The 24,751-nt window shown below is 33.1% G+C and overlaps 1 protein-coding gene across 1 annotated transcript; it reads left to right on the forward strand.

Moving 5' to 3' along the window:
* On the forward strand, positions 1-24,751 carry LOC129227709 (bifunctional phosphoribosylaminoimidazole carboxylase/phosphoribosylaminoimidazole succinocarboxamide synthetase-like). Its single transcript, XM_054862314.1, has 8 exons — positions 1-406; positions 1,695-1,892; positions 5,443-5,621; positions 7,065-7,269; positions 8,397-8,566; positions 17,705-17,882; positions 22,497-22,655; positions 24,323-24,751. Exons 1-8 carry the CDS (start codon positions 397-399, stop codon positions 24,478-24,480), a joined length of 1,257 nt encoding a protein of 418 aa, XP_054718289.1. The 5' UTR covers positions 1-396; the 3' UTR covers positions 24,481-24,751.

Below are 24,751 nucleotides of genomic sequence, written 5' to 3' on the forward strand. Positions count from 1 at the left end.
AAAGCGCACTTTTTAAAAATAATTATGATTGGGATAGACACAAATCACCAAAAGTCAACTCAATCAATCAATCAATCAATTATTATTCTTTCCGCTGATTTTTCTCGTTCTGATCGAAATAAGGGGCACGAACAGAACCTGTGAATGTTAAGAAATTATTCCCAACTCCTTGTAAATTATCTGTTATCTCTCATATTTTCCACTAGAGGTGTTAAGCAAGATCATTGATAAGATTAATGTTATCTTTCTGTTGTCCTCGGAAAGAACTGATTAAGTATTTTCGAAGATTACTTTTTGACCTTCTTGATATCTTTCGAAATTTGCTTAGCTATAAATCTTTAACTTGTACTATTTCCCAGTATTCGCTCCACCCAGTATTTGTTATACAAGACAAACATGCCTTCTGGTAAGTAGTTAAATGTGGGAAATGATTTATGACTTGGTTCGGAAACTTTTACAGCTCAAAAATTGGAAAATCATACGTAAATTGTCAGAATGTATCAAATTCAATGAACTAGATTTTTATTTATACAATATTTCTGCTAATTTGTACTGCACGTTTTCACATTAACGAATGGAATGCAAAAAATAGCTACATTTCCTGCACATGCATGGCAGAAAAACACTTAAATTTCACCCCAAAAAAGCAAAATCAAGTTTTTAAAAAAAATCCTACTTTTATGACGTGAGTTAGTTTAAAAGCACAATTTAGATTGAAGAATTTTTGTATGTACAAAAGCATTAATCACATTCTAAAATATTTTCTTTGCTCTTTAAAATTCAATTTTGGTTAAGTTGTATTAAAAATGAAATGAGTTGTATTTAATTGCATATAAGTAATGATTAAATGATTCCAATATGAACTTTAACATTTTTCATTGGCATGGAGTGGAAAGGCATTAACTTATTTGTGCTAAATTCTTCTCAGAAGAATTAAGAAAGATGTGTTTAAATTTAAAAAAATATATAGGAAGAAATTATTAATATCATGTCTGGACTTAAGTAAGCTTGAAATTTTTGATTCCTAACTGTTGATCAAGAATGTGAAATATAGAAACTTAAATACATTATTCTTTTGACCATTTTCATAAAAATTATTAAGACTACAAGACGGGTTGACAGAATAATAGGTTTCCCATGAAATGTATGAATGAAATAGTTTCAGTTTTTAAGTTTGCATGAAGTTAGAATATTTAAGTGTAATGTCCCTATTTACAGTTTAAGTAGAGTGTGTGATTTAAAATAATCACTAATAGCCTTAAAAGTTCATTACTATTCAAGCAGAGTTGCAGAAAAACATGATTTTTTTTCTCAATTTGCCATAATAATAAATGCATTTATTGGGTAATGCCCATTAAAACTTTGTATTTAGGCACTTAATAATAATCTTTTGCTTCCACTCTCAAATCATACATCATTTTTTGTCTATTCATTTGAAAAAAACGCCAAAATGCCTTTCATCTTTTCTCCTAATCAGGATAGTATTTCTGCATTTTGTAAAAAAATGCGACCGTAGCGGAAGCCCTGCTGTTGCAGAATACTGCAAAACATTCTAGAGTAAGACTTTGAATGATATTTGTGCAATTCGTTTTGTTTTAATTGTTTAACATATGCTGTACTTTAAATAGGAATTTTCCACTCTTTTATTTTTATTTAAAAAATGCTGTAGTTTATAAAATTGATATCCATTATAGATCTGAAAACTGGCAGCTTGATTATTGAAGGGAAAACTAAGAAAATCTTAGAAATATGTGGGGAATCCGACAAAGTGCTGATGGTGTCCAAAGATCGTATCACTGCCGGAGATGGAGTGAAGGCTCACGACATGGAAGGCAAATCGGTTATTTCTACTGCTACTACTGCCAAGATTTTTGAGTACTTGAATGAAGTTGGTAATTATCACCATTTTCGTGTTTTCATCCAAAGCTATGGGTACCAGGTTTCACACCCTGGTTCAATTTTGAAAAATATCCTGACTTGAAGCTGGAACTCCAAAGTTGAGACTTTGTTTCAAACTGGGAAATTCAGCTCTGTGTTATCTTACTCACAGCAGATTTTTTGGGTTTTTAAAAATACATTTAGTTTGGTATTACTTGCTGTGTTTGCTGTTATATATCAGGACCTATATCACAATATCAGAGGTCACATTATCAGGGGCATGCATAGAAATTTTGGGGCCCGTCACAAATGACTATTACGGGCCCCCCTCCATATTGGTTTTACACATTTCTCTCACCCCTCATTTAAAAAAAAAAAACGTGGTCCCCTTTAGGCTCAGGCCCAGGCCAACAGGTGTCCCTTCTCTCTCCCCCTCCCTTCGTGCATGCCCCTGCACATAATCAATAAAATTCCTGAACATTTTTGCATCTTCTGAAATTGGGAGAATTCAAGATCCTTCATGAAGTATTTTATTGCAAAAACAAACTTTTCTCTTAATATTTAATCTGATTGATATTTCAAAAAATATTTCATTATTAAAACGGAGCCTTCAGAATATTTTTCATATTGTAGCAAACTTTTCACAAAATTCTTCCTCTGAAAAAACGAACCGTTTAATCTTGAAAAGAAGGGGGTGCCCACCTTGAGGGGGTCATGGCACAGACTGCACCATTGAAATTTTTTTTTGGTGGTGGGGAAGGGGGGTATTTTTCTTTTTTGTTTAGAGGTCTTAGTGATATTTAGGGGGAATCATTCCTTTGCTCTTATGAGGGTGGGCGCCCCTGCTTTAAAACAGATTTTTCATAACTCTACCTAAGAGAAACTTAACATGCCTGTGAAATTTCATGCACGTTTTATCTGTTTCTTACCCCGCTATCCCGATTATTTGCAAATTTTGACATCAGTCTGCATTTGTTTCTAGGAAACCCATTCATTTAAATTTAATATGCAATTTCACCACTTGAAAATCATCGATAATTTTGTTTTTACCATTGGTGTAAACATTATTAATTTTCTTTTGTGCATGGAAAACTTGTAGACTTGTCATTTTACGAAGTCCATTCAAAAATTTCAACCCTGTTACAAGGGTGCCCATATGCAAAATTGTAAGTTAGGGCTCAGATATTTTCCCCATGGTTTAACAGGATATTTTCCCCATGGAAACTGCTTTTAGTGCAGATTAGAGTTATTAAAATTTCATGTTTTTAATAACTTATTCATTAACAGCTGGAGAAGAAATGTTTTCAGATTTTTGAAAAGAAAAAAATACCAAAAGCAAGGAAATTCTAATTTCAAGGGGGGAGGGCTTGAGCCCCCCCCCCTGGCCCCCTATATGGGCATCCTTGCTCTGTTACATCTGAATAGATTTTGATCAATAGCATTCTTGAAAGTTAGCATCGATTTTTATTAGGCTTTATCTTTGGGTTTATGAAGATTTTGAAAGCTTAAATTGATCTAAAACATTGATAAAGATGTTCAGCGTAACATAAGAATCCCAAAATCAGGAAATCCAGCAGATCCAATGAACGCAAGCGAATGTCAAAAATGATGTGAATTGCACTAAGCATTTCTTCTTCTTCTTTTTTTCACTGTATTTTCAAAATTTTTGCTATGATGTTAGTTGTAATAATTAAAGTATAATATGTATTTTTTAATGTATATTTATATATAACAAGAAGTTCCATCCAGAACTAAACGAGCCTACTTTCCCGTATACCAGTATATCGATTTTCTAGAAATAAAATATGTTTCATTCATCTAAAAAAGTAGATGCGCATAAAAAATAATAAACTAACAAATAAAAGAACAGCACCTTTAAAACAAAGCAGCTATACACTTTTTTCCATTTAAAAAAAAAAAATCTTTAACCACTTTCAGAAAATTTGCTTTCCCCCTGTTGCCAAAAAACAAATAGTGTACTTTCAATATAAATAAAAAAACCACAAAATGTCAACTTAAAGAAGTAATTTTTATTATGAAAAAAATAAATAAATAAAATTTGTCTGAGCATATCTTTATATAGAAACATAAAAGACTCCGAGTTTCTCCGCCAAATTTAGCATGAAAATAACAACAAAACATATTAAGAATAATTATTTCAAGGTGTGGCTGTGGAGTCTGAGTCTATCTCTTTTTGGGACAAAAGAGAAATCTTCGGGAGGCCGAAGGTTTTTAACTCAAAGGCTCGGAATAGGAATCTCACTTTCCCTCAAAGTCTGCAACTCTGCCAATGTTTGTGGAGTCAGATTTTGGGATAAAGGAGTCGCAGTCGAATTTTCAAGAGTCAGAGTCTCATTTTTCCTCTGTGTATAAATTTTTACCAAAGCTAAGAAGTCGGAGTTGGAGTCCGACTAATTTTCGGGCACAGGAGTCAGAGTCAAGAGTTGTTCCTTGAGAGCTGTTTCCAAAAAAATTTGTTTGAAATAAATACGTCTTTAAGTTCAGAATCTATATTGACTTGCAGTTTTTCCATAGGCACTAATGTTAAAGGATTTGAACTGTTCATGGTAATTGAACAGAAAGTTGTTCAAATCAAAAAGCCATACATGTTCTTCATCAAAAGCTTTTTTCAATAAAGTTTTTTGGAGCAAATTTGCCTCTTAAGTTTGGGATTGCCTTGAAGTTCCCCCATAGGCGCTAATGTTAAGTTTTTTTTTGAACTGTTCAAAACTAAACGAAAAATGGTTCAAATCAAAAAGTGTGATATTGGAATGAGGTGTCCTTGTCGAGATCTTTCAAACAAAAAGACTTTGTTTGAATTGGACTATTGACTCAAAAGTTATTAGGGGGGACATACTGACAGACATTTTTCCCCATCTTAATACCCTACTGGCCAATTTTTAATTTTTCGATATTTATTTAATTATTTAATTTATTTTTGACTTTTGTTTTTGTTTTTCGCGACATTTTAAAGATGTATTTAGCCTTCTTTCATGCTTTTTGCTTCTTTCTCTGACTTTTACTGGGAAAGTAGGATAAAAAATGAAGGAAACATTACTTTTGTATGTTAATATACTATAATAATATCAGCAAAATAAACAAAAGTGATTTGATGATTCAATTACTATATAAAGACTTTAGTTTTCACTGATTGAATATATGTAAAAATATTGGATGTATGTAAAAATGTGATATTTTCAAACCCTGATTACTTTAGTACTTATCAAAGTATGTATCATTTCTTTTCCTATCATTATTTATGTCATCATTAAAAAGTTAGAACTTTAGTGAAATTAATCATTACTATGGAGTTTCCATAATTTCATTCTTCCCAAAATGAATTGCATGCCTAAAAAATGTTGACTATTTTCACACCTTAAAAACTTATAACAATATCCCCGACAACATTATTCAACTTCCTTTTTTATCCAGCTTTTTTTTTCTGATTTTCTTCTAATATGCTTGTTTTTCTTAAAATATTGATGTATGATTTTTGTGATTATCAAAATGTCTTGATTAAAAAAGGAATTTTCTGCAAATGAACATATTTCTCATTTTTAACAGGCATAAAAACTCACTATATCAAGCAGTATGATGAAAGATCTCTTATAGCGAAAAAGTGTGACATGATACCCATTGAATGGGTGTCACGACGTCATGCAACGGGGTCTTTTCTCAGAAGGAATCCCGGTGTCACCGAAGGTTATCGTTTCTGTCCGTTGAAACTGGAGACGTTCTACAAGGTATGCAAACTTTCTATTTAATTTTGGTGTGCTTAATTTCTTTGCAGTTACAGTAGAATCTGTAAAATCCAAGTCTTGACAGTCCAAGGGCCCGTATAATTCAAAGTGCTCTATTTATATTTCAAGATCTATATTTTTGAGGGCTAAAAGACGATGTGCGTCCTTTTTCTTAAAACTGCGTCTTAGGTTGTGAGAACAAACTGCAAAACATATATTACTACATAATGGATTTCGGGATTATAAGGAGCCCCTTTTTTTTTTCAAAATGTTGTTAGCAAAATTCATGCATTTTTTTTTTCTTTAATGTTACACAATGTATTTGAGTATGCATGATTTAAAATTATATGTAGCTCTATGGAAAGTAAAAGTAGCAAAGCACTAGTTTGGTACAAATACAGATTGAGATTTAAATTATTCTTGAAAAAAAAAATTTCGGGGGGTTTTTATTTTAAAAAACCTGGCTGCTTGATCAAAACCCCAGGTGGGCTGGGCTTCACTATTGAAACTTGGGATTTCCTAAATGTTCAGGTGCGATTTGATAATCTGAAAAAGAATTTCATATTTTTCTTCATCCAAATACCTAACTAAATCAAGTGAATTCTCATTGCCCATGGGAATGTATTTATTCACTTTCTTTTTACTTCTATTTACAAAAAAGGAAGTATTGTATTCGCAAAAAAATTTTCTTTAAAAAATTGGTCTTAATTTCAATTTTGCTCACCCCCGAATGAATGTTGAGTTTATTTTTCAACCCGACCACACGTAGATATATGCCTAGGAATGTAAAGACACCTGAAATATCCATTTTGACGATCCCCGAGTTAATTACAACGAGTTTTTCGAGATGTCTGTATGTACGTATGTATGTGTGTATGTATGTCGCGTAACTCAAGAACAGAATGTCCTAGAAAGTTGAAATTCGGTACTCGAACTCCTAGTGGGGTCTAGTTGTGCACCTCCCTTTTTGGTTGCATTCGGATGCTCCAAAGGAGCTCTTTTGCCCCTTTTTGGGGGAAAATCATTGTTAATTTCGATGTAAACTCAAGTGGTGTTATAATTTGGCGGACACTTGGCGATATATTGCCAGTCTTTTGGTCGCCAACTTGGCTACAAATTTTCCGATTTTTTTTTAAAATCTGGTTTCAATTTGGCCACTGTTGGTGATATTTAGAGAGTAAACTATTGAATCACATTAAAATTGCCAATAATGAGAAATGACATTAAATTGGAGTAAAAGGAAGTCATGTGATGCACACATCAGCTCGTTTATGATATTTTACGGAATGTAAAAATACATAAGTTGCAATTAATTAATGTGGAATCTTATATGTCTTAGAGTAACCCCCCCCCCCCCCCATGACTGATTTGAAAAATCCGTATGTTGAATTTATGAAAAAGAATTTTATTCTTCACTTCCTGGAGTTAATATTTTCTTCCTCCTAGGATGATGCTAACCATGATCCCCAGTGGTCGGACGAACAGCTGATTTGTGCCGAGTTAGTAGTCGGTGGTTTGAAGATTGGAAGATCAGAAGTAGAGATCATGCATAAGACAACTGCATGTATATTTGAAGTGCTTGAAAAAGCTTGGGCTTCTCTAGGCTGCAGCTTGATTGATATGAAGGTGGAATATGGAGTCACTACAGAAGGTAAGTTCGTGCACTGTACAATGTAGCATGTAACTTCTTTTGGTACTTTTCCGTTAAAGGTTGCTTGACATTTTTTTAAAATTTTTGTAAGCTTTATTTACCACTGTTGCAAGCTAAAAGTTTTGTAGTTGCTGACATTGAACAACTTTAATTTCCCAATTCTTGGGTTGCCATATACTTGTAGCTTGCCTCAAATACCTACCCAAAAATTGGTGCCAGCTCTTAGACTATGCAGACACTCTTCTTATGCGGACAATTTTTAATTCCCTGATTCCAAGGCAAACAACATTAATAAACCCCTATCCTGCAGTCACCCCTCTATTGCGGACAAAAAAAATTGTCCCCTTATGTCCGCATTTGAGGGGTTTTACTGTATATGCATAGTTATCATTCAACTACATCTCTTTTTGGTTCCGATTAATTTCTTTTGAAGAATGCTTATTGTTTCTGTAAAAAATTGCCTCTTGAAAAATTTTATGTAGTGTTTTCCTGGGATTGAATTTTTCAACTTGTTTTGTGAAGTTTTATGTATTGTCAGCTATTTTATGTATTGTCAGCTATCTAGCTAAGTTAAGGAAACCATTTGATGGACTATTGTAATCCATAATAATTTGATACAGAGTTTTTTCCTGACATAAACTAATTATGTAGATGCTTAAGTATACCTTCTGTAGGAGTTAGATATCTGTAAAACAATTTTCAATGTTTTTGCTGTGATTCAAATGATAAAATCTCAGAATTTTTTGAAACTCTTAGTGCATTTGCTTTAATGCTACAAACATGAAGCCTGTATTGAAACGCTACTACACAACAAAACTTTCTATGCATGGATTTGTTTCATAAAGGAAGTATTCTATTTTTCTTTTATTTCTGATTGATTGATAAAATTTAAATATCAAGCAAAATGAGCAGTTAGGCTGACTTGATGGTTGTTTTAAGCTACAAATTAACAAATTTAATTTTCTTGAGTTAATTTCTGAACCTTTAAAACTGCATGGTCTAAAATATGTTTGTTTCTTGTTAGCAAAGTTTAAAATAATGTAACTGCATCAAAAAGCATTGCTGTATTAAAGGATATGAAATGTCTTTGTTAGTGATTTTTTTTTTTTGCTTTCAATACTTTTCAGGTGAACTTGTTTTGGCTGATGTTATCGATAGTGATTCTTGGCGACTTTGGCCTTCTGGGGACAAGCGATTAATGGTTGACAAGCAGGTTTATAGAAATTTAACTACTGTAACTCAGGAGGATTTAGAGAAAGTGAAAAGAAACTTCCAGTGGGTAGCTGAAAAAGTGAAGGTTTGTTATTGTTTTTTCTAGAAAAAATATTGATTGTAATTTCATATCTGAGTTCATGAAGTCTTAAATTCCTTTTAAAAGCTTTTGTTGTTAAGTAAAAATGTAAAATTTCTGCAAATTTTGGAACTTTTGGGAGAAGAAGCATTTTTCCTGGTTTCTTTCTGGAAAAAATAGAAAAATTGAATTTTTGCGAATTAAAATATATGTAATAGCTATATTTTCTTAGAAAACATGAAAAATCATTAAAGATATATGCAAGCATAACTTGTTTTTTGTTCAGAACACCAAAAATTATCTTTTTTAGCCAAATCATAAATCAGCCATTAATTTTGAGTAAGATGTGATTTTTGTAAATTATTAAATCAAATTTTTTGGCAGATTTTTTTTCAGTTTGTGAGATTTTAAACTAAGTTTATTTATTTTTTAAAAAATTTGTTACGTGCATTTATATATTTGTGTGTGCATGTATACACATGCATCAAATGAAAATGTATCAACATATTTACTATCCGATATTATACTAATTCTGTTCCGTGTATACATTCATTGGCCAAGAGAACTAAATGACACTTTGGTGTTCAGGGGGAAAAAATTAATGTTTTCATGCAGGATATTGATTATTGAAAAATTATTTAATCAAAAGATACAATTGAAGTGTAGTTATAATAAATTTCTTAGCACATAACTGTATGCTAAAAATATCAAAATTTTAATTTTTTCCCAAGCAGAAATAAGCACTATCCGGAGCAGGGGGGGGGGGGAATGATTTATTTGTCAAAATTGCAGTTTTTCCCTTATAATTCCTATCGTTATTTTTTTGCATAAAGTTTGTCAAATGTGCAGGAATTAGTTTAAAAATATTTCTGATATATGCACAGGGGAAGATGGTGTACCCATGGATGTTGGACAGAATATTATGGGTATTGTATCAGATACAGGAAAATTATGGGTACAGGAAATATCTTGTTGGGGGAGGGGGGCTGAACAGGTGCCAGCAAAGGAGCAAGTAAAATGTGATTAAAAACTTTTTGCTTTTGCTAGAGTCTAAATAAAAACAAACATGGGCCTTTTTTTTTCTTCTGTATTTGTGGTTTGTATTATTCGTTATAGTTGTATGTATCATGAGAGTATAACTTCATCATCCATAAGAGGCACATGCTGATTTCCTAGGAAAAAGGCATTTAAATATTTTCTCCCGCACGGGCATTGCAAATGGTTTCTGATGTTAACATATCACAGCCATCAACTCTCCGGATTCACTCGGAACACTCCCGAATTTTTATGCCTTCCTCCGAGCTTCCCAATGAAGTAAATGACTCCTCAATTTCCACTAAAACAACGAAATTTCCCAAAAGAGGGATTTTCCAGTGATTTGAATTTCAGGAACACTCCCTTCCGTAAAATTATGCAATCGTAAAAACAAAACATTTTCATATTGGAGTATGAAAGTTGTATATGTCCGAAGATTTTTTGAAACATGTTTATTTCAATGTCCTTCTTTTAAAAGATTTTATTCCCCAAAAGAATGAAGTAAAAAGTTCCCGATTTTTTTCCTGAACTTCCTAAGTTTTTACCTGCTGCAAAAACTACTTATCATTACTTATTAGAAAAAAACCAAACTTGTGCCAAAATTAAAATCTTTTGTTAACCTAAAAGTTGTTTCTTTAACTTAATTCTATTACCAAATTTATTGTATATGTTAGAAAATGTTGTTCATATTCTGTATAAAGTTTGAGCTCTCAAATAGTCACTTCAGGTTTTGTGATGCGTTGGTACAGTTGTTGAAAGGGGAAGAGTTTAAAACTAATATGAGATGCAAATTTTTATGTTCTGAAAAGACTTGCATATTTATTTGTAATAGAAGCTATCGTTAAAACCAAGTACCAGCCAAAAATGTGTGTGCATGTTCTAACGTGACAGGAAACTCCCTTCTTCAGTACATATTAAAAAAGATTTTTTAAACTGATCTAAAAGGGGGGTTTTTTTCTATGCCCTTTATGGTGGTCCGAAAACAAAAATTTTCTGAAATAGTATTCTTCACAAGGCTTGCCCTTGTTCCATGTGTTGTTATAGAATCAGAGAAAATAATGGGGTGAACTGATCTATAATTTGAGGTTGCAGAGATTTAGCACTTAAATATACCGATTTAAAGAGGAAAAAGTGGAGTTTTTAATAAAACAATATTTTGGTGAACGAATTTCACCAATGATATAATTAAGTAGAGAAACACTGAAGAAGAGGTATTATGCATTTAAATGAATCATAATACAGGTTTCTGAAATGCTATTGTTACAAACAACATTCCCTTTTGCTTACTAAGATTTAACATCATTGGCCATTAGGGCACATTCTTGGGTGTTGAATGTTTTTGTCAATGCAGTAAAGCAAATAGAAGAATGCTCAAGACATCTCTTAATAATTTTAGTAATTTGTAATGGTAAATTGATTTGTTTCAAACACACCTGTAGATGGTGAACTTGTAAAAACAAGCAATAAAAGTTTAAAATTTTCAAATTGTTGTGACTCCTAAACTTACTCCAACTGATCCAAATTTTGGTTTGGTAATTTCCTTTGCTTTGTGGAACAGAAACCATTGTTAAATCCCTTGCATATATTAAGGTAGAGGGCGCGTTGGCAGTGTGCGTCAAGTAGGTGCGCACACGTGCCCCTATGTCATAAAAACTGATTTTGATTATTTTTGCCTGTTAGTTGTTAGTTTTTGTTGGTTGTTGTCAGTTGTATTTTCTGTTAATGGTTAGGGCTGTGTTTTCAGTTTCTTAAGTTCATTATATGATTTTATATTTACACGTTTTTAATAAATGTATTGTTTTGTTCGAAATGAGTTTATTGCCTATTGAAATACAGTCCACATAACCTACACAAGAGCATCGTACAGTTTGGTCCGTGTGACCAGGATTGAATTGCGTTAAAACTGAATTGCGTTTCAGTTGTGAACTGCCTTTGAAATTTGAAAGAAATTGGAAATTTGCAATGACGGAACCTGCAACGAAAGTTTCTGATTTAACAATACTGAATAGAAAACGAGGAGCCATCAAAGGCCAAATTACTAGGATTGAAAATTGTGTCAATGCTGAAACTCCGCCCGATTCGAAAGTGTTAGAATTGAAATTGTCTTCATTGAACAACTTGAAGGAAAAGATAAATTCCTTACGAAATGAAAGTTTTTGTAGTCTTCCAAATGACCAAGACATGGAAGATTTTGTAGGAACCTTAACAGAGGTCGAGGATTATCTAGAAGAAACTGAAGTAAGTATCTTCAATTTGTTAAAGATTCAAAATACTTCAAGTAGTAAAGCTGAAAAAGTTAATAGCGAATCAATCGCGAATGCTAAAATCAAGTTACCAAGTATTTCATTACCGCATTTTTCAGGGAAATATACCGAATGGTTAACATTTAAATCGCAATTTATTACTTTAATTGATAGTAATAAACAACTGTCGGATTCCCAAAAACTGTTTTATTTGCAGTCGGCGTTGACAGGAACGGCGAAACAACTGCAAAATATTGATGATTCATATTCTTCTCTGTTTGAAGCATTAAAAAATAGATATGAAAATAAAAAATTGATTGTTCAGAGTCATATATCTGAAATATTAAATGCCAACAAATTAAAGTGTGAAAATCCTAAGGATTTGCGTTATTTAACGGATAATTTGCTTAATAATTTAAGAGCTTTAAAACAGTTAGATTTGAATATGAATGCTCTATCAGAAGCAATTTTAATGAATGTTATGCTGCAAAGGCTTGATGAAGAATCAAAAAAGGTATTTGAAATGTCTTTGGATTGTAATGATCTGCCAAATTGGGAAAAATTCATTGAGTTTTTATTGAAACGTATTCAAGCGCTAGAGAATGTTCAACGTAGTGTTCCCGTTGCAAAATTTAAACAAGAATGTATACCTAAACAAAAAAGTTTCGTGTTGCAAAATAACAATGTTGTTTGTCCTGTATGTAATGAGAATCATTTAACTTATAAATGTAAGAAATTTCTAGATTTACCTGTCCAAGAAAGATTAAATTTAGTTCGTAAATTGCAATTATGCTTTAATTGTTTAAGTAAACATAGAAGGTCAGAATGTTCTAGGTTAGATTATAAATGCCGAATTTGTTCGAATTCTCACCATTCTATGCTTCACGGAGCTAATTTCGCAAAGGTAGATTTTGATGAAAGTAAGAATCCCAAAACGTTTGTGAATAATTCCCGACATAACGTAAATTCGCGTTCAGAGCAATTTAGTACAGTAAAGGCATTAGAATCCGAGGAACAGGTTTCGAATGAAGAAAATAAAATCGGTGCATGCGGGAATAAGTCGGGATTCGCAGAACTGTTTTACTCAATGGGGAAGTCAGTCAAATGTTCTGTTGTCGACTGCAGTTATTTATGCGAAAACTGCAGACGATTCCTTTTTGCCCTTTCTTACAATTTTAGACACAGGATCTGAAATTTGTGCCTGCACACAGGAAGTTGCAGACTTGTTAAAATTAAAGAGTCGGTCGGTTAACTTTTTAATTACGGGATTGAATGGAGCGGATTTAAAAGTTAAAAAAGAAATAAATGTGATTATTTCAAATAAAAGTAAGAGCTTTCAGAAAACTATTAAAATGCTGGTAATACCCAAAATTACGAATTTGACCCAATCCAAACATCTTGATATTTCCAACCTTAAACTTCCACAGCATTTAATGTATGCTAATCCTAACTTTTTCAAACCGCAGCGCGCTCAAGTTTTGTTGGGTGGCAATGTATTTTATGAGTTATTGCGAACGGGACAAATTAAAGTGAAAGACAGTTCGGTAATTTTGCAGAATTCAGTATTCGGCTGGATTGCTACGGGAACACTTAACTATGGGGAAAACAGAAACTTTAAATGTTACGTAGTAGAGGATAAAACTGAAGCAGCTTTAAAGCAATTTTGGACTCTTGAATCTTTCGGCATTAAAGACGATTCAAAACGCTCAGATGAAGACGCCGCTTTAGAAGTTTTTAATAAAACGGTACGCTATAACAACGAACGATATGAAGTTAGTTTTCCTTGGAAGAAAAATTGGAAGGAATTAAATGACAATTTTGAGGTAGCAGAAAGGCGGTTTCAAGGTTTAGTCAAGAAAATGAAACGCGATAAGACTTTGTATATTCAATACAGTGAAATTTTGAAAGAATATTTAGCGAACGGAATAATTGAAGAAGTCAAGGAACCTGAAAAACGCATTGATAGACCTGTTTTTTATCTTCCTCACCATGCAGTATTCAAGCAACAAAGTGTTTATACTAAATGTAGGATAGTTTTTGATGCTAGTTCAAACGACGTTGGACAACTGTCACTAAATGACTGTCTTTGGTCTGGTATAAATTTGAACCCGCATATTTTTCAACTGTTGATTTACTTTAGAATTAACAAGATTGCCATGTTATCGGATATAGAGCGTGCGTTTTTGCAAATATCTCTAAACGAGTTTGATAGAGATGTGGTTAGATTCCTTTTTGTTAAACATGATCCTAGCAAGAATGACAATGTAGAAGTAGTAGTTTATCGTTTTTTACGTCTGACATTCGGAATAAATGTGAGCCCTTTTTTGCTGTCTGCAACCATTAAAGAACATATCAAAAAGTATGAAGAAGCCTATCCCGTTACTACTGAAGTACTCAATACCTGTTTTTACGTTGATGACCTTGTTACTGGTGCAGACAATATAAAGGATGCTTTAAAAATTTCTATTGAAGCAAATAACATAATGAAAAAAGCTAGTATGAATCTCCGCAAATGGATTTCGAATGATGAAGTGTTGATGAAAATGTGGGAAGAACGAGAATTTAATATTTTACCGAGTAATTTCTCAAATAACTGTAACGAACCAAGTAAGGTTCTCGAACTGCCGTGGGACATTAAGGAAGATACTTTCGCTATAGAAGTAAAGGATTTGCTTGAATTTATCAAGACCGGAAAGAATACAAAACGATTTCTGCTGCAAGCAGCAGGTAGAATATTCGATCCTCTAGGATTTGTGACACCATACACCATCAGAATTAAGTGCCTGTTTCAAGAATTATGGATTCGAAAAATTTCCTGGGATGCTGAGCTGCCAGATGACATTTTAAAAATCTGGAATCGCTGGTGCTTTGAACTTCCTACATTGTTAAAACTCCAAATTCCCAGAAACGTCCTTGATTGTGCAGAACTTTCAAGTTGTGACATAGAATTGCATACCTTTTCGAACGCCAGTCCTAAAGCTTACGATGCCGTCGTGTTTGTACTGATAAGATCTGATGACAAAGTTATTGTGAACTTTCTTACATCTAAAAGCCGTGTGGCTTCGTTAAAAAAGATTACTCTTCCAAGAATGGAGTTGCTAGGAGCTTTACTTGCTGCTAGATTAGCAAATGAAGTTGCAAATGCGTTGAAGCAGAAAATATCCCCTGCTATGTACTTTTGGACAGATTCTCAAATAGCACTATACTGGATTAGAGGTTCAGCTTTGAAGTGGAAAACCTTCGTCTGCAACCGTGTGAAGGAAATTCAGGAACTTACAGACCCCGATAAATGGTTCTTTTGCGTAAGTCGTGACAGCCCATCTGATGCTTTGACGAGAGGTATCAGTATCGATCAGCTGTTAGAAAACACAGCTTGGTGGTATGGCCCTACATTTCTGAAATCCGTGAACATTTATTCTACTGATCATCTTTCAGTGGTTCCCGAAGAGGGAGCAATCGATAAAGAACTAAAACCGAACTTAAAAACTGAACCAAATGAACATTTAATGAACTTGATTGCGAGAAATGAAAATTCTGTTTTTGATTGCATACTTAATAAGTCAAATAATTATATGAAACTTATTCGTATTGTAAGTTTTCTTTATAGGTTTATTTATAATTGTAAAAATCCAAAGTCCAAGAAAATAGGTCCTTTGTCTATTGATGAATCTGCTAATGCAGAAAATTGGTTAATACGTTCTCTCCAGGAAGGTGAGTTTTCTGATGAGTTTAAAAGGTTAACAAATGGTAAACAAGTTCACAGCAGAAGTAAACTTTCCTCTTTAAATGTGTTTTTGGATAAAAATAAAGTAATGAGAGTAGGGGGGAGACTGTCCCACGCAGATTTATCTTATGCAACCAAACATCCTATGGTTTTACCTGCAAAACATCCTTTAACAAGTATAATTTTAAGAAATGTTCATCTTAAATATCTTCACGTAGGTCCCCAAGCTCTTTTACATCAAGTTAGACAAAAATTTTGGCCGCTAAATGGCAGGAATAGCTGTAGGAAAATTGTTCGTAACTGTGTGATCTGTTTCAAAAACAGACCTGTTACTGTTAGTCAAATCATGGCTGAATTGCCTAAAGACCGGGTAAATCCTAGTTATCCCTTTTTTGTCACTGGGATAGATTTTTGTGGTCCTTTCTTTATCAAATTTAAAAATCAAAGGAAGGGTGTATTAAATAAAGTGTATGTTGTTGTTTATGTTTGTCTAAGTACTAAAGCAATACATCTGGACTTTGTAACTGATATGACTACACAGGCTTTTATAGCAAGTTTGAAACGTTTTTTCGGCAGGCGAGGAAAATGTTCAAAAATCATTACTGATAATGCTAAAACGTTCGTTGGTGCCAATGTCGAAATCAAGCGATTGCAAAAAATGGTTAGAATTCCTGATGAAATTTTGTCAAACTATTTTCTAACAGAAGGTATTCAGTGGAATTTCATTCCTCCTAGATCGCCCAATTTTGGTGGCATTTGGGAGGCCGGGGTGAAATCGTTCAAATTCCATTTAAAAAGAGTGATTGGCAGTCAAAATTTAACTTTAGAAGAATTTATTACAATTTTGTCAGAAATCGAAGGTGTTTTAAATTCCCGGCCTCTCATACCAATGTCATCAGAAATGGACAATTTTGAAATATTAACACCAGGTCACTTTCTTATTGGCAGACCTATCACTACCCTTAGTGAACCACAATTGATTGATGTTAAGGAAAACACCCTTTCTAAGTGGCAAAGGATTACCAAATTTAGTCAACGAATTTGGAAGTTATGGAAAAGGGATTACTTAACCCATTTACAACAGAGAAATAAATGGAAATTTAGCAAAAATGATGTTAAAACAGGGACTCTTGTTCTCATTCGAGAAGAAAACTTGCCATCGACAAAATGGTGTGTTGGCAGAATCATTGAGACGAACATTGGTCGTGATAATAGAGTTCGAGTAGTAAAATTATGTTTGCCAAGTGGAAGCACACTAATAAGAAATGTTAGAGATGTTTGCATTCTTCCAGTTGAAGAAACTATTTAATTTTTATATATAGTTTTGCAACTAGGATGTTTACTATTTTTGTGCTTGAGTAAGTAATGTATTATTTGTTCTGTTATTTTGAACTTTATTTGTTTGGAATGTTATATTGAAATAGTAATTTCAATTGCGGGGGAGTGTTAAATCCCTTGCATATATTAAGGTAGAGGGCGCGTTGGCAGTGTGCGTCAAGTAGGTGCGCACACGTGCCCCTATGTCATAAAAACTGATTTTGATTATTTTTGCCTGTTAGTTGTTAGTTTTTGTTGGTTGTTGTCAGTTGTATTTTCTGTTAATGGTTAGGGCGGTGTTTTCAGTTTCTTAAGTTCATTATATGATTTTATATTTACATGTTTTTAATAAATGTATTGTTTTGTTCGAAATGAGTTTATTGCCTATTGAAATACAGTCCACATAACCTACACAAGAGCATCGTACAACCATAGTGTGGAGATAAATATTTTTCACATTTCATTTTGGACCACTCTAATTACCCTTCTTTTTTGAACACGCAGTTTAAAACCTGAACCTGAGAGCCAATTTGTTCTTCAGTTGTTTGAGTTAGGAAATCTTTGTTTAAATGATATGTATCAAAGGTATAATTGTATGTGAAACATTGTTCGCTTTTTGTTCATTTATGTTGAATATGAGTTTGAAAAGTTAGTTCTTCAAGGTTTTTTTTCTTTTTTAAATGTTTTTTATTTATTTATTTTTTTAATCCTCATAATGCAAGTTATGTATTGTGAAAAATAGCTATGGTATTTTTAACAGTTATCATTGTTGTATGTAAAGATTAAAAAATATAAACAATTGAATGTACTAACATTTTATTTCAGGAATTTTTACCAAGACCTAAATCACAAGTAGTGATTCTGATGGGATCACCATCAGACAAAGGTCACTGCAGTAAAATCAGAGAAGCTTGTGATAAATTTGGAATCCCATCTGTTCTAAGAGTAACATCTGCACACAAAGGACCCGATGAAACTCTCAATATAATTTCTCAATATGAAGGTAAATTATGAATCAAAAGTGATGCTCATAAATGGGAAAAAGTACAGACACGGCATCCACAAATGTCACGCTTTGAGGGGGAGAAGATTCTTAAATTTGTGACGGTTTGAGCCAAGATTTTGGGAGGGAATAACAAGAAGTGCGACTTCATACGTTTTAGTTGACATAGAAACATTTTTGTGGAGATATGTTTATATAGCATGTGAGGGTAGTGGGACACTTTGTGAAAAATAGAGAGATGAGTCAGATGGGTTGAAAAAGTGACATTTATGACCAGCCCCAAACAGAAACTGTAGTCAAATCACACTTTGTCCCAAAAGTCCTAAGTTTACTGATTTATATAAAGAATGGATATGTTTTTATGAAAAGCTCCAATAAGATTAGATTGTTGTGATACTTTACTTTTATCAGGAATGTGCCAGCTGCGCTAATTGCTCTGAACTGTGCTAATCGCCGATCCTGCTTCAAAAGACCCTTTTCTGCGCCAAAACTGGACAAACTTGCGCCAAAAGGGCGGCTAAAGTGAAATCTATTAATATTGCAGTTCCTTCAGCATACTTGGCAGTTTTTGCAAATTATCATCAAGTTTATGCATTTAGAGCTTGTTTTTATGATTTTTTGACTTAGTCCCGATTTTTTGCGCATTTCAAAATCCGATTGCATCTGCTTTTGGAAAACGTGATCGTTTTAATTTATTATGTGATTCTGTTCCGTTCACTTGAAAAATTTTGTCTTGACCATTATTTTCAACCATTCTTATCTTTTGTTTTCTGAAGACTTGTGAGCTTGTCTTCTTGCGACGCCCACTCGAAAATGTCAATCCATTTGCATCCAAACTGATCTAAGCAAATGCCATCTGTAAAAATTTATATTGTTCACCATTTTTTAATCTTATGTTTCTTAAGTTTTTAGGACAGAAAATTGATTTTTAATTTTGGTTGGAGATACTTAAGATAGTAAAAATCAGGAAATACTCTAATGTTCTGGTAATTAATCTACAGACATTTCAAGTTTCTCAGTTTCAGGCATTTTTTCCGTATTCTCAGGCTGTCTTTTTTTTTTTCTTCTTCACATTTTTCATATTTTTTTCACGTGTGGTTTAAAAGTCCTTTTATTATTTCTAAAAAAAAATTTTTTGTTGTAACTTCATTATTTATTTTGTGATTAAATATTAAACAGTTAAAAATAAAAGGTTTTAATGTTATCTTTGCTGTTTGTTGTCAAGTACAGTGGTGGACATAATTATAAGACAAATATCTAATTTGAGAGATAGTGAAAGAAAAGATTCAGAGCTTAAAAATATTTTATCAAATACGTCAAAAACATCAATTTATAAAACATTATTTTAACAATTATTTCTGTTATCCCATTTAATTATTTTATAATTATGATATTTTCAAGCAATTTAATGAAAAACTTAAAAACATAATTGACAAAATTATAAGACACCAACCGTTTTTTCTAAACACAGTGGTTAACATAGCAGACACTGTTGATCTAAAAGAAAATCCTCTAACATGGTTATTCAATATTTGGTGGAGCCGACATTGTTTTTATAACAGGAAAGATGCAATTCGGCCTTGAATCTATCAATTTGAACAAAATATCGCAAGACAGTTCTTCCCAAGCACATTTCATAGCATTCTTTTGGTCTTCGACACATAAACTGACTCCCATTTTTGTGAACCGCACGAGCTAAGATCCCCCACGGGAGAACATAGATACTTTGCTCTGAAAGTCACTTTTTTGTTTCGTGTAATGCATGAATCCGCACTTTATTGTGCTGAAAGTGTGGTTTCCCCCACAAGAAGTTCACCGTATATAGCTAGTGGATCTTCAAGAAAATTCTTATACTTTTCGAAAGTCATTCTTCAATGCACAAAAACAATATCCATTTTCACTTGAGCCAAAAAACCAGCTCAAACCATTACTGAGCCTTCACCTCAGGCACCAATGAGACAGCTCATTAGTACATTAGGAGACTTCCGTAAATCACGCTAATAATATTGAAACCCTTCAGGACCATCCAGGTTAAACTTTTTTTCATCAGAAAAGAACACAGAGTATCGTTTGGAGGTCCAGGCCATAGTTTGTTTAGTGAAGTTTAGACGGTTCATTTTAGGCCGGCTTAGAAGTGGTGGTTTTTTTCTTCATTTTTTAAAAAATATTTCACATAATAACAGGGTTGGCTTTCTGCCGGCAGAAACAGGCAAAACTTGAAAAGCTGCTTTATTAATTCAAGTAATTACGAAATGATATTTGTTTAAGTAAACTAAAAAATGTAATTCCATTTCATCATTGTAAAAAATAAAACTCATTGCCCTTGATTTAGTTTGATCAGAAAGAGAACTATTTAACTGCAGATGCTCGTAACATTTGGATTAATCTAAAGGACGAGAATCTGAAGTTACAGATTTAAACAGGCAGTTACTGTTTGTCATTTGCTAGCTTATACGCGTCATCTAAAATGCTTGAGATTAAAATTATCATGTGTTCAAGAAGAAAATGCCAGAATTTTACTTGCCAATAGTAACCTCGATTTTATACCTAATGTCACAGCTTTACAAAACAAATTGACCCTATTTCCCAAAACTTATTTTTCCAGTCAAGTTTTAAAATCACCTCAATTACTACATAGTGGACCAGTTTAAAAAATATATACAATTGATGAAAGTTTCATGAATCTTTGCTTGATCCTTGATGGCATTGCCATCTAGTTCTTCTGTTGCGAGAGTATTCTGTTATTTCTCATCTATTCATATTAAATTAAGAAATCATTTACATTTTTAATCCACCTTTTCTTAGAGACAGCTGCAGAGTGCAAAAAACATAATGTTTGATTTTTAATGATGTTGTAATTAAATTGTGCTTTGGCTAACATTTCATTATTTTCCCATACTAAATTCCTATTGGGTATCAAAGATTTCTTTTATGTCATTTTTTGAGTTTTTGCCAGTTTCTGCCACAAATGTGGCAGAAAAGGGTTTTTGCCATGCCGGTTTTAACCGGTTTCTACCAGTGGTTTTAACCACCTCGGCAGAAACTTGCCAACCCTGCATAATAAGCATTATGCAACACTCTGTGAATCGTCCTCCTTAAACAATTCAGTTTCAAAGAAATGTTAATGCCTATAGTGGTCATTTTATTCTGTGTACCGAGCGAGAGTACATGGCGTCTGTCTCTTGAGGACAAACAAGGAGTTTGTCCTGATCTTTTAATCATCGATCCATTAATTCCTCTTTTAAAAACATTTCTAATGGTGCATCTAGAGCATTTAATAACTTTTGAAATATTACTAATTGAAGCACCGTGCCATTTAATCACCAAATTTTACGAATTTCACTTTCTTTTAATTCTGCACCTTGTGGCATGTTTGTAAATGTGTGAAATCGGTTCTGACGCCATAAAGCATGCAGAAGATTTGCATATTGCACATTCTTTTCGAAAAAAAAGCAGGTGTTTTAATTAAAACGTTAGGGTGTCTTCTAATTTTGTCTTAGGTATTTTTATTTTTTTCTTTAATTAATCTGTATTAAAATATCATTACTGTAAAACAATTACGTGTGATAACAGAATAAATTTATGTTTTTGATGCAACATTTTTGATGCAACATATTGTTACATTTGATGAAACATTTTTAAGCTCTGAATCTTTTCTTTCACTATTTGTAAAATTAGATAGGTGTCTTTTAAATATGTCCACCACTGTAGTTCAATATATAATAAAAATAAAAGTGAAAAATATTGAAAAGATCACACCAAAAGCCCATAGATATGCAATGCAGCAAAACTAAAAAGCCAAGTAAATATAAAATGAGCAAGCCTAATTCCAAATATTATCTTTTCCAACCATTTAGGCCCTTTTCCCCCTAGGGACAAACTGAAAAGTGTTGGGAGCTTTGCTTAAACAATTGAAATCTTTATTGCACTGTAAAAAGAACCCATATATAATGCTGAAAAGATTTATCACAAAGACTGATTTTTAACCCCCGACACACAAAAGAAGGGAGTTATAAGTTTGACGTATCTGTGTGTCTGTCTGGCACTCTAGCGCCTAAACGGATGGACTGATTTTGAAAAAAAATTGTTTAAAAGGAGACTTGATCAACAGTTTTCTTATCTAGGTTGCATCTTTGGATAACATTATTTAACGAAGATATTAATTAAAAACCTCTAAAAGGTTTTTGTTTGTTTTTTTTTTTTTTTTTGCAGTGAGAACAGTTAAAAATTTTAAAATTTAATACCAAAATAAAGAGTAGTTTTTTCCACGTCTGATAAAATGTGTATGGAACTTCAATGTTTCATAGAATTCGAATTATAATATTTTTAAAGCAGATTTCAATAACAGCTAAGTTTTTATCAACGCGATTGATAACCAAATTCATTGTTGGCCGACAAGGAAATTAAAAGCAATGATTTAAAATTTTTATCTGTTGCCAATTTCTATTTGATAGCAAATAAAATACTTGAAATTGATTTTTCATAATATAAGGCTTTTAAAAGGATTTTCAATTTTCCCCCTTGATTCTACAGTTGCAACTCAGTCGGGGTTTTAAAATTTTAAATTTTATCGTTGTAATATATTTACCTTTATTTAATCTGTGTTATTTGCAGGCCATGGTCAGCCTACGGTATTTATAGCAGCTGCTGGAAGAAGCAATGGTCTTGGCCCCGTCACGTCTGGTAATTCTGCTTTTCCAGTTATTAATTGCCCTCCTATCACTGCTGATTGGGGGCAAGAAGACATTTGGTCTTCCCTTAGACTACCTTCAGGTAAATATATACAATTTAAAATTAAAAAAATCATGTGGGCTATCACAGAGCTCAGAAGCAATTAGAAGTTTGCTTATCATGTTTGTGTAGCTTAAGTATTGAAAGCTGCTGATCTAGTTGAATTATTAAGATGGCCAAAGTCATTCAATAATGGAAAATGGGGTTGAAAAACTTGTTTGTGTTCTTTATATAAGAAGACTTTTCATTTTACAGTATACATTCAATTCAGAGTGCAAGAATTCAGTCCCCACATCTATTGTGAAAAGCATTTGCATTCTGCAAAAACGCCTTATCCATACAAAAAAACATCTTGACCAGACCACAAACAAAAAGCTACTATCAGTGTGCATGGGAAATTGAAATAAAAATGACATTTTTTTTTTAAATATAATGTTACCAACCAGTGGAAAAAATTGTATAACGTTTATAGTATTTTAAGAATAAAATACTTTTTAATATGTTGGGTGAATTTTTTATCACTCTGTATATCTAATACACTATTCAGTAATATTAACTAATTGTTGACTTTGCTTGGACAATTCAAAAGCACACATGCATGTTATTTTTGTCACCATTTGATAGTTCCCATACCATTAGATAGTAAAAAATTTCCATACTCTATCCCAAAGCTTAAGGCCATTAATGGGTTACATGTTAGTTTTTGATTTAGAGGGGGGGGGTTTGAGCAATCACAATTGCTTATTACTTTCATTTGACTGTTTTTGGCGTTCCTATCATTTTATTTTCCCACCGCCACCCTCCGCACCATCACCGTCGACCGGCTCCTCACGATGCTGCTCCTATAGCGAAAGCCGTCTCCAGGTTGCATCCATGTCCTACACACACGCATACATACACAACCAAACACACACATGCATACATACAGACACCTACACATACACACACACAAAAACATACATACACACACACATAACTACCCACACATTCATGCCTGCACACAGACATAAACACATATGCCTATACACATATACACATACCCCCTACACACAAACACACATACCCCCACAAACACACACGCCTACATACACATACTCGTGATTGCGAAAAACATAATTTGAATTCAAGATGTCAAAATTCAAATTAATTTTTTTTTTTGAGTAATCACGATTGCTTATTGCTTTTATTTGACTGTTTTTGGCATCCTACCATTTTATTTTCCCGTCACCACCCTCTGCACCATCACCGTCGACCGGCTCCTCACGATGCTGCTCCTCTAGGGAAAGACGTCTCCAGGTTGCATCCATGTCCTACACACACGCACATACATACACAACTACACACACATATGCATATCGCATACATACAGACACCTGCACATACACACACATACACACAACTACCAACACATTCATGCCTGCACACAGACACATACACATACCCCCACACACACATTCATACACACAACTACCCACACACTTATGCCAGCACCCAGACACAAACACATATGCCTACACACACATACCCCCTACACACAAACACACATACCTCCCACACACAAACACACGCCTACATACGCACACTCGTGATTGCGAAAAACATAATTTGAGTTCAAGATGTCAAAATTCAAATTAATTTTTCTTTTTTTTTCTTTTTTTTCTTTTTTTTTTTTTTGAAAATATTGCCTTACTTACAATATTTGTTTTTAGGACTTGGCTGCACCACTGTTCTTTTTCCTGAGGGAGCTGCTATTGCCGCTGCACAAATATTTGCATTGAATGACCATGTCATATGGAGTCGCCTAAAAGCAAAGCAATTGAACACTTGGATTAGTCTTAAACATGCTGATAAAAATATATCTGCCTAAACAAAGACAATTTTACTTCTTTTTTTTTTTTTTTCAATGCTTTGGACAGTCTTTACACCAATCTGTTTTTTCAATTTTCCGATGCCGTAATTGTTTCATGACTTATGCAGCAAACTTCAAATGCAACTATATCAACTAAAAGTAAAAAATTGATAACTGAACTGAACTGTAATCCAAAAGCAAGAAATCAAGATGTTTTTTGAAGCATATCTGAAATGTTTATAAAATGTTTTAGATTCTAGCTATTAAAATATTTTTTATTTTGTCTAAA

Source organism: Uloborus diversus, chromosome 1 (assembly GCF_026930045.1).
Source record: "Uloborus diversus isolate 005 chromosome 1, Udiv.v.3.1, whole genome shotgun sequence".
Lineage (NCBI taxonomy): Eukaryota > Metazoa > Arthropoda > Arachnida > Araneae > Uloboridae > Uloborus > Uloborus diversus.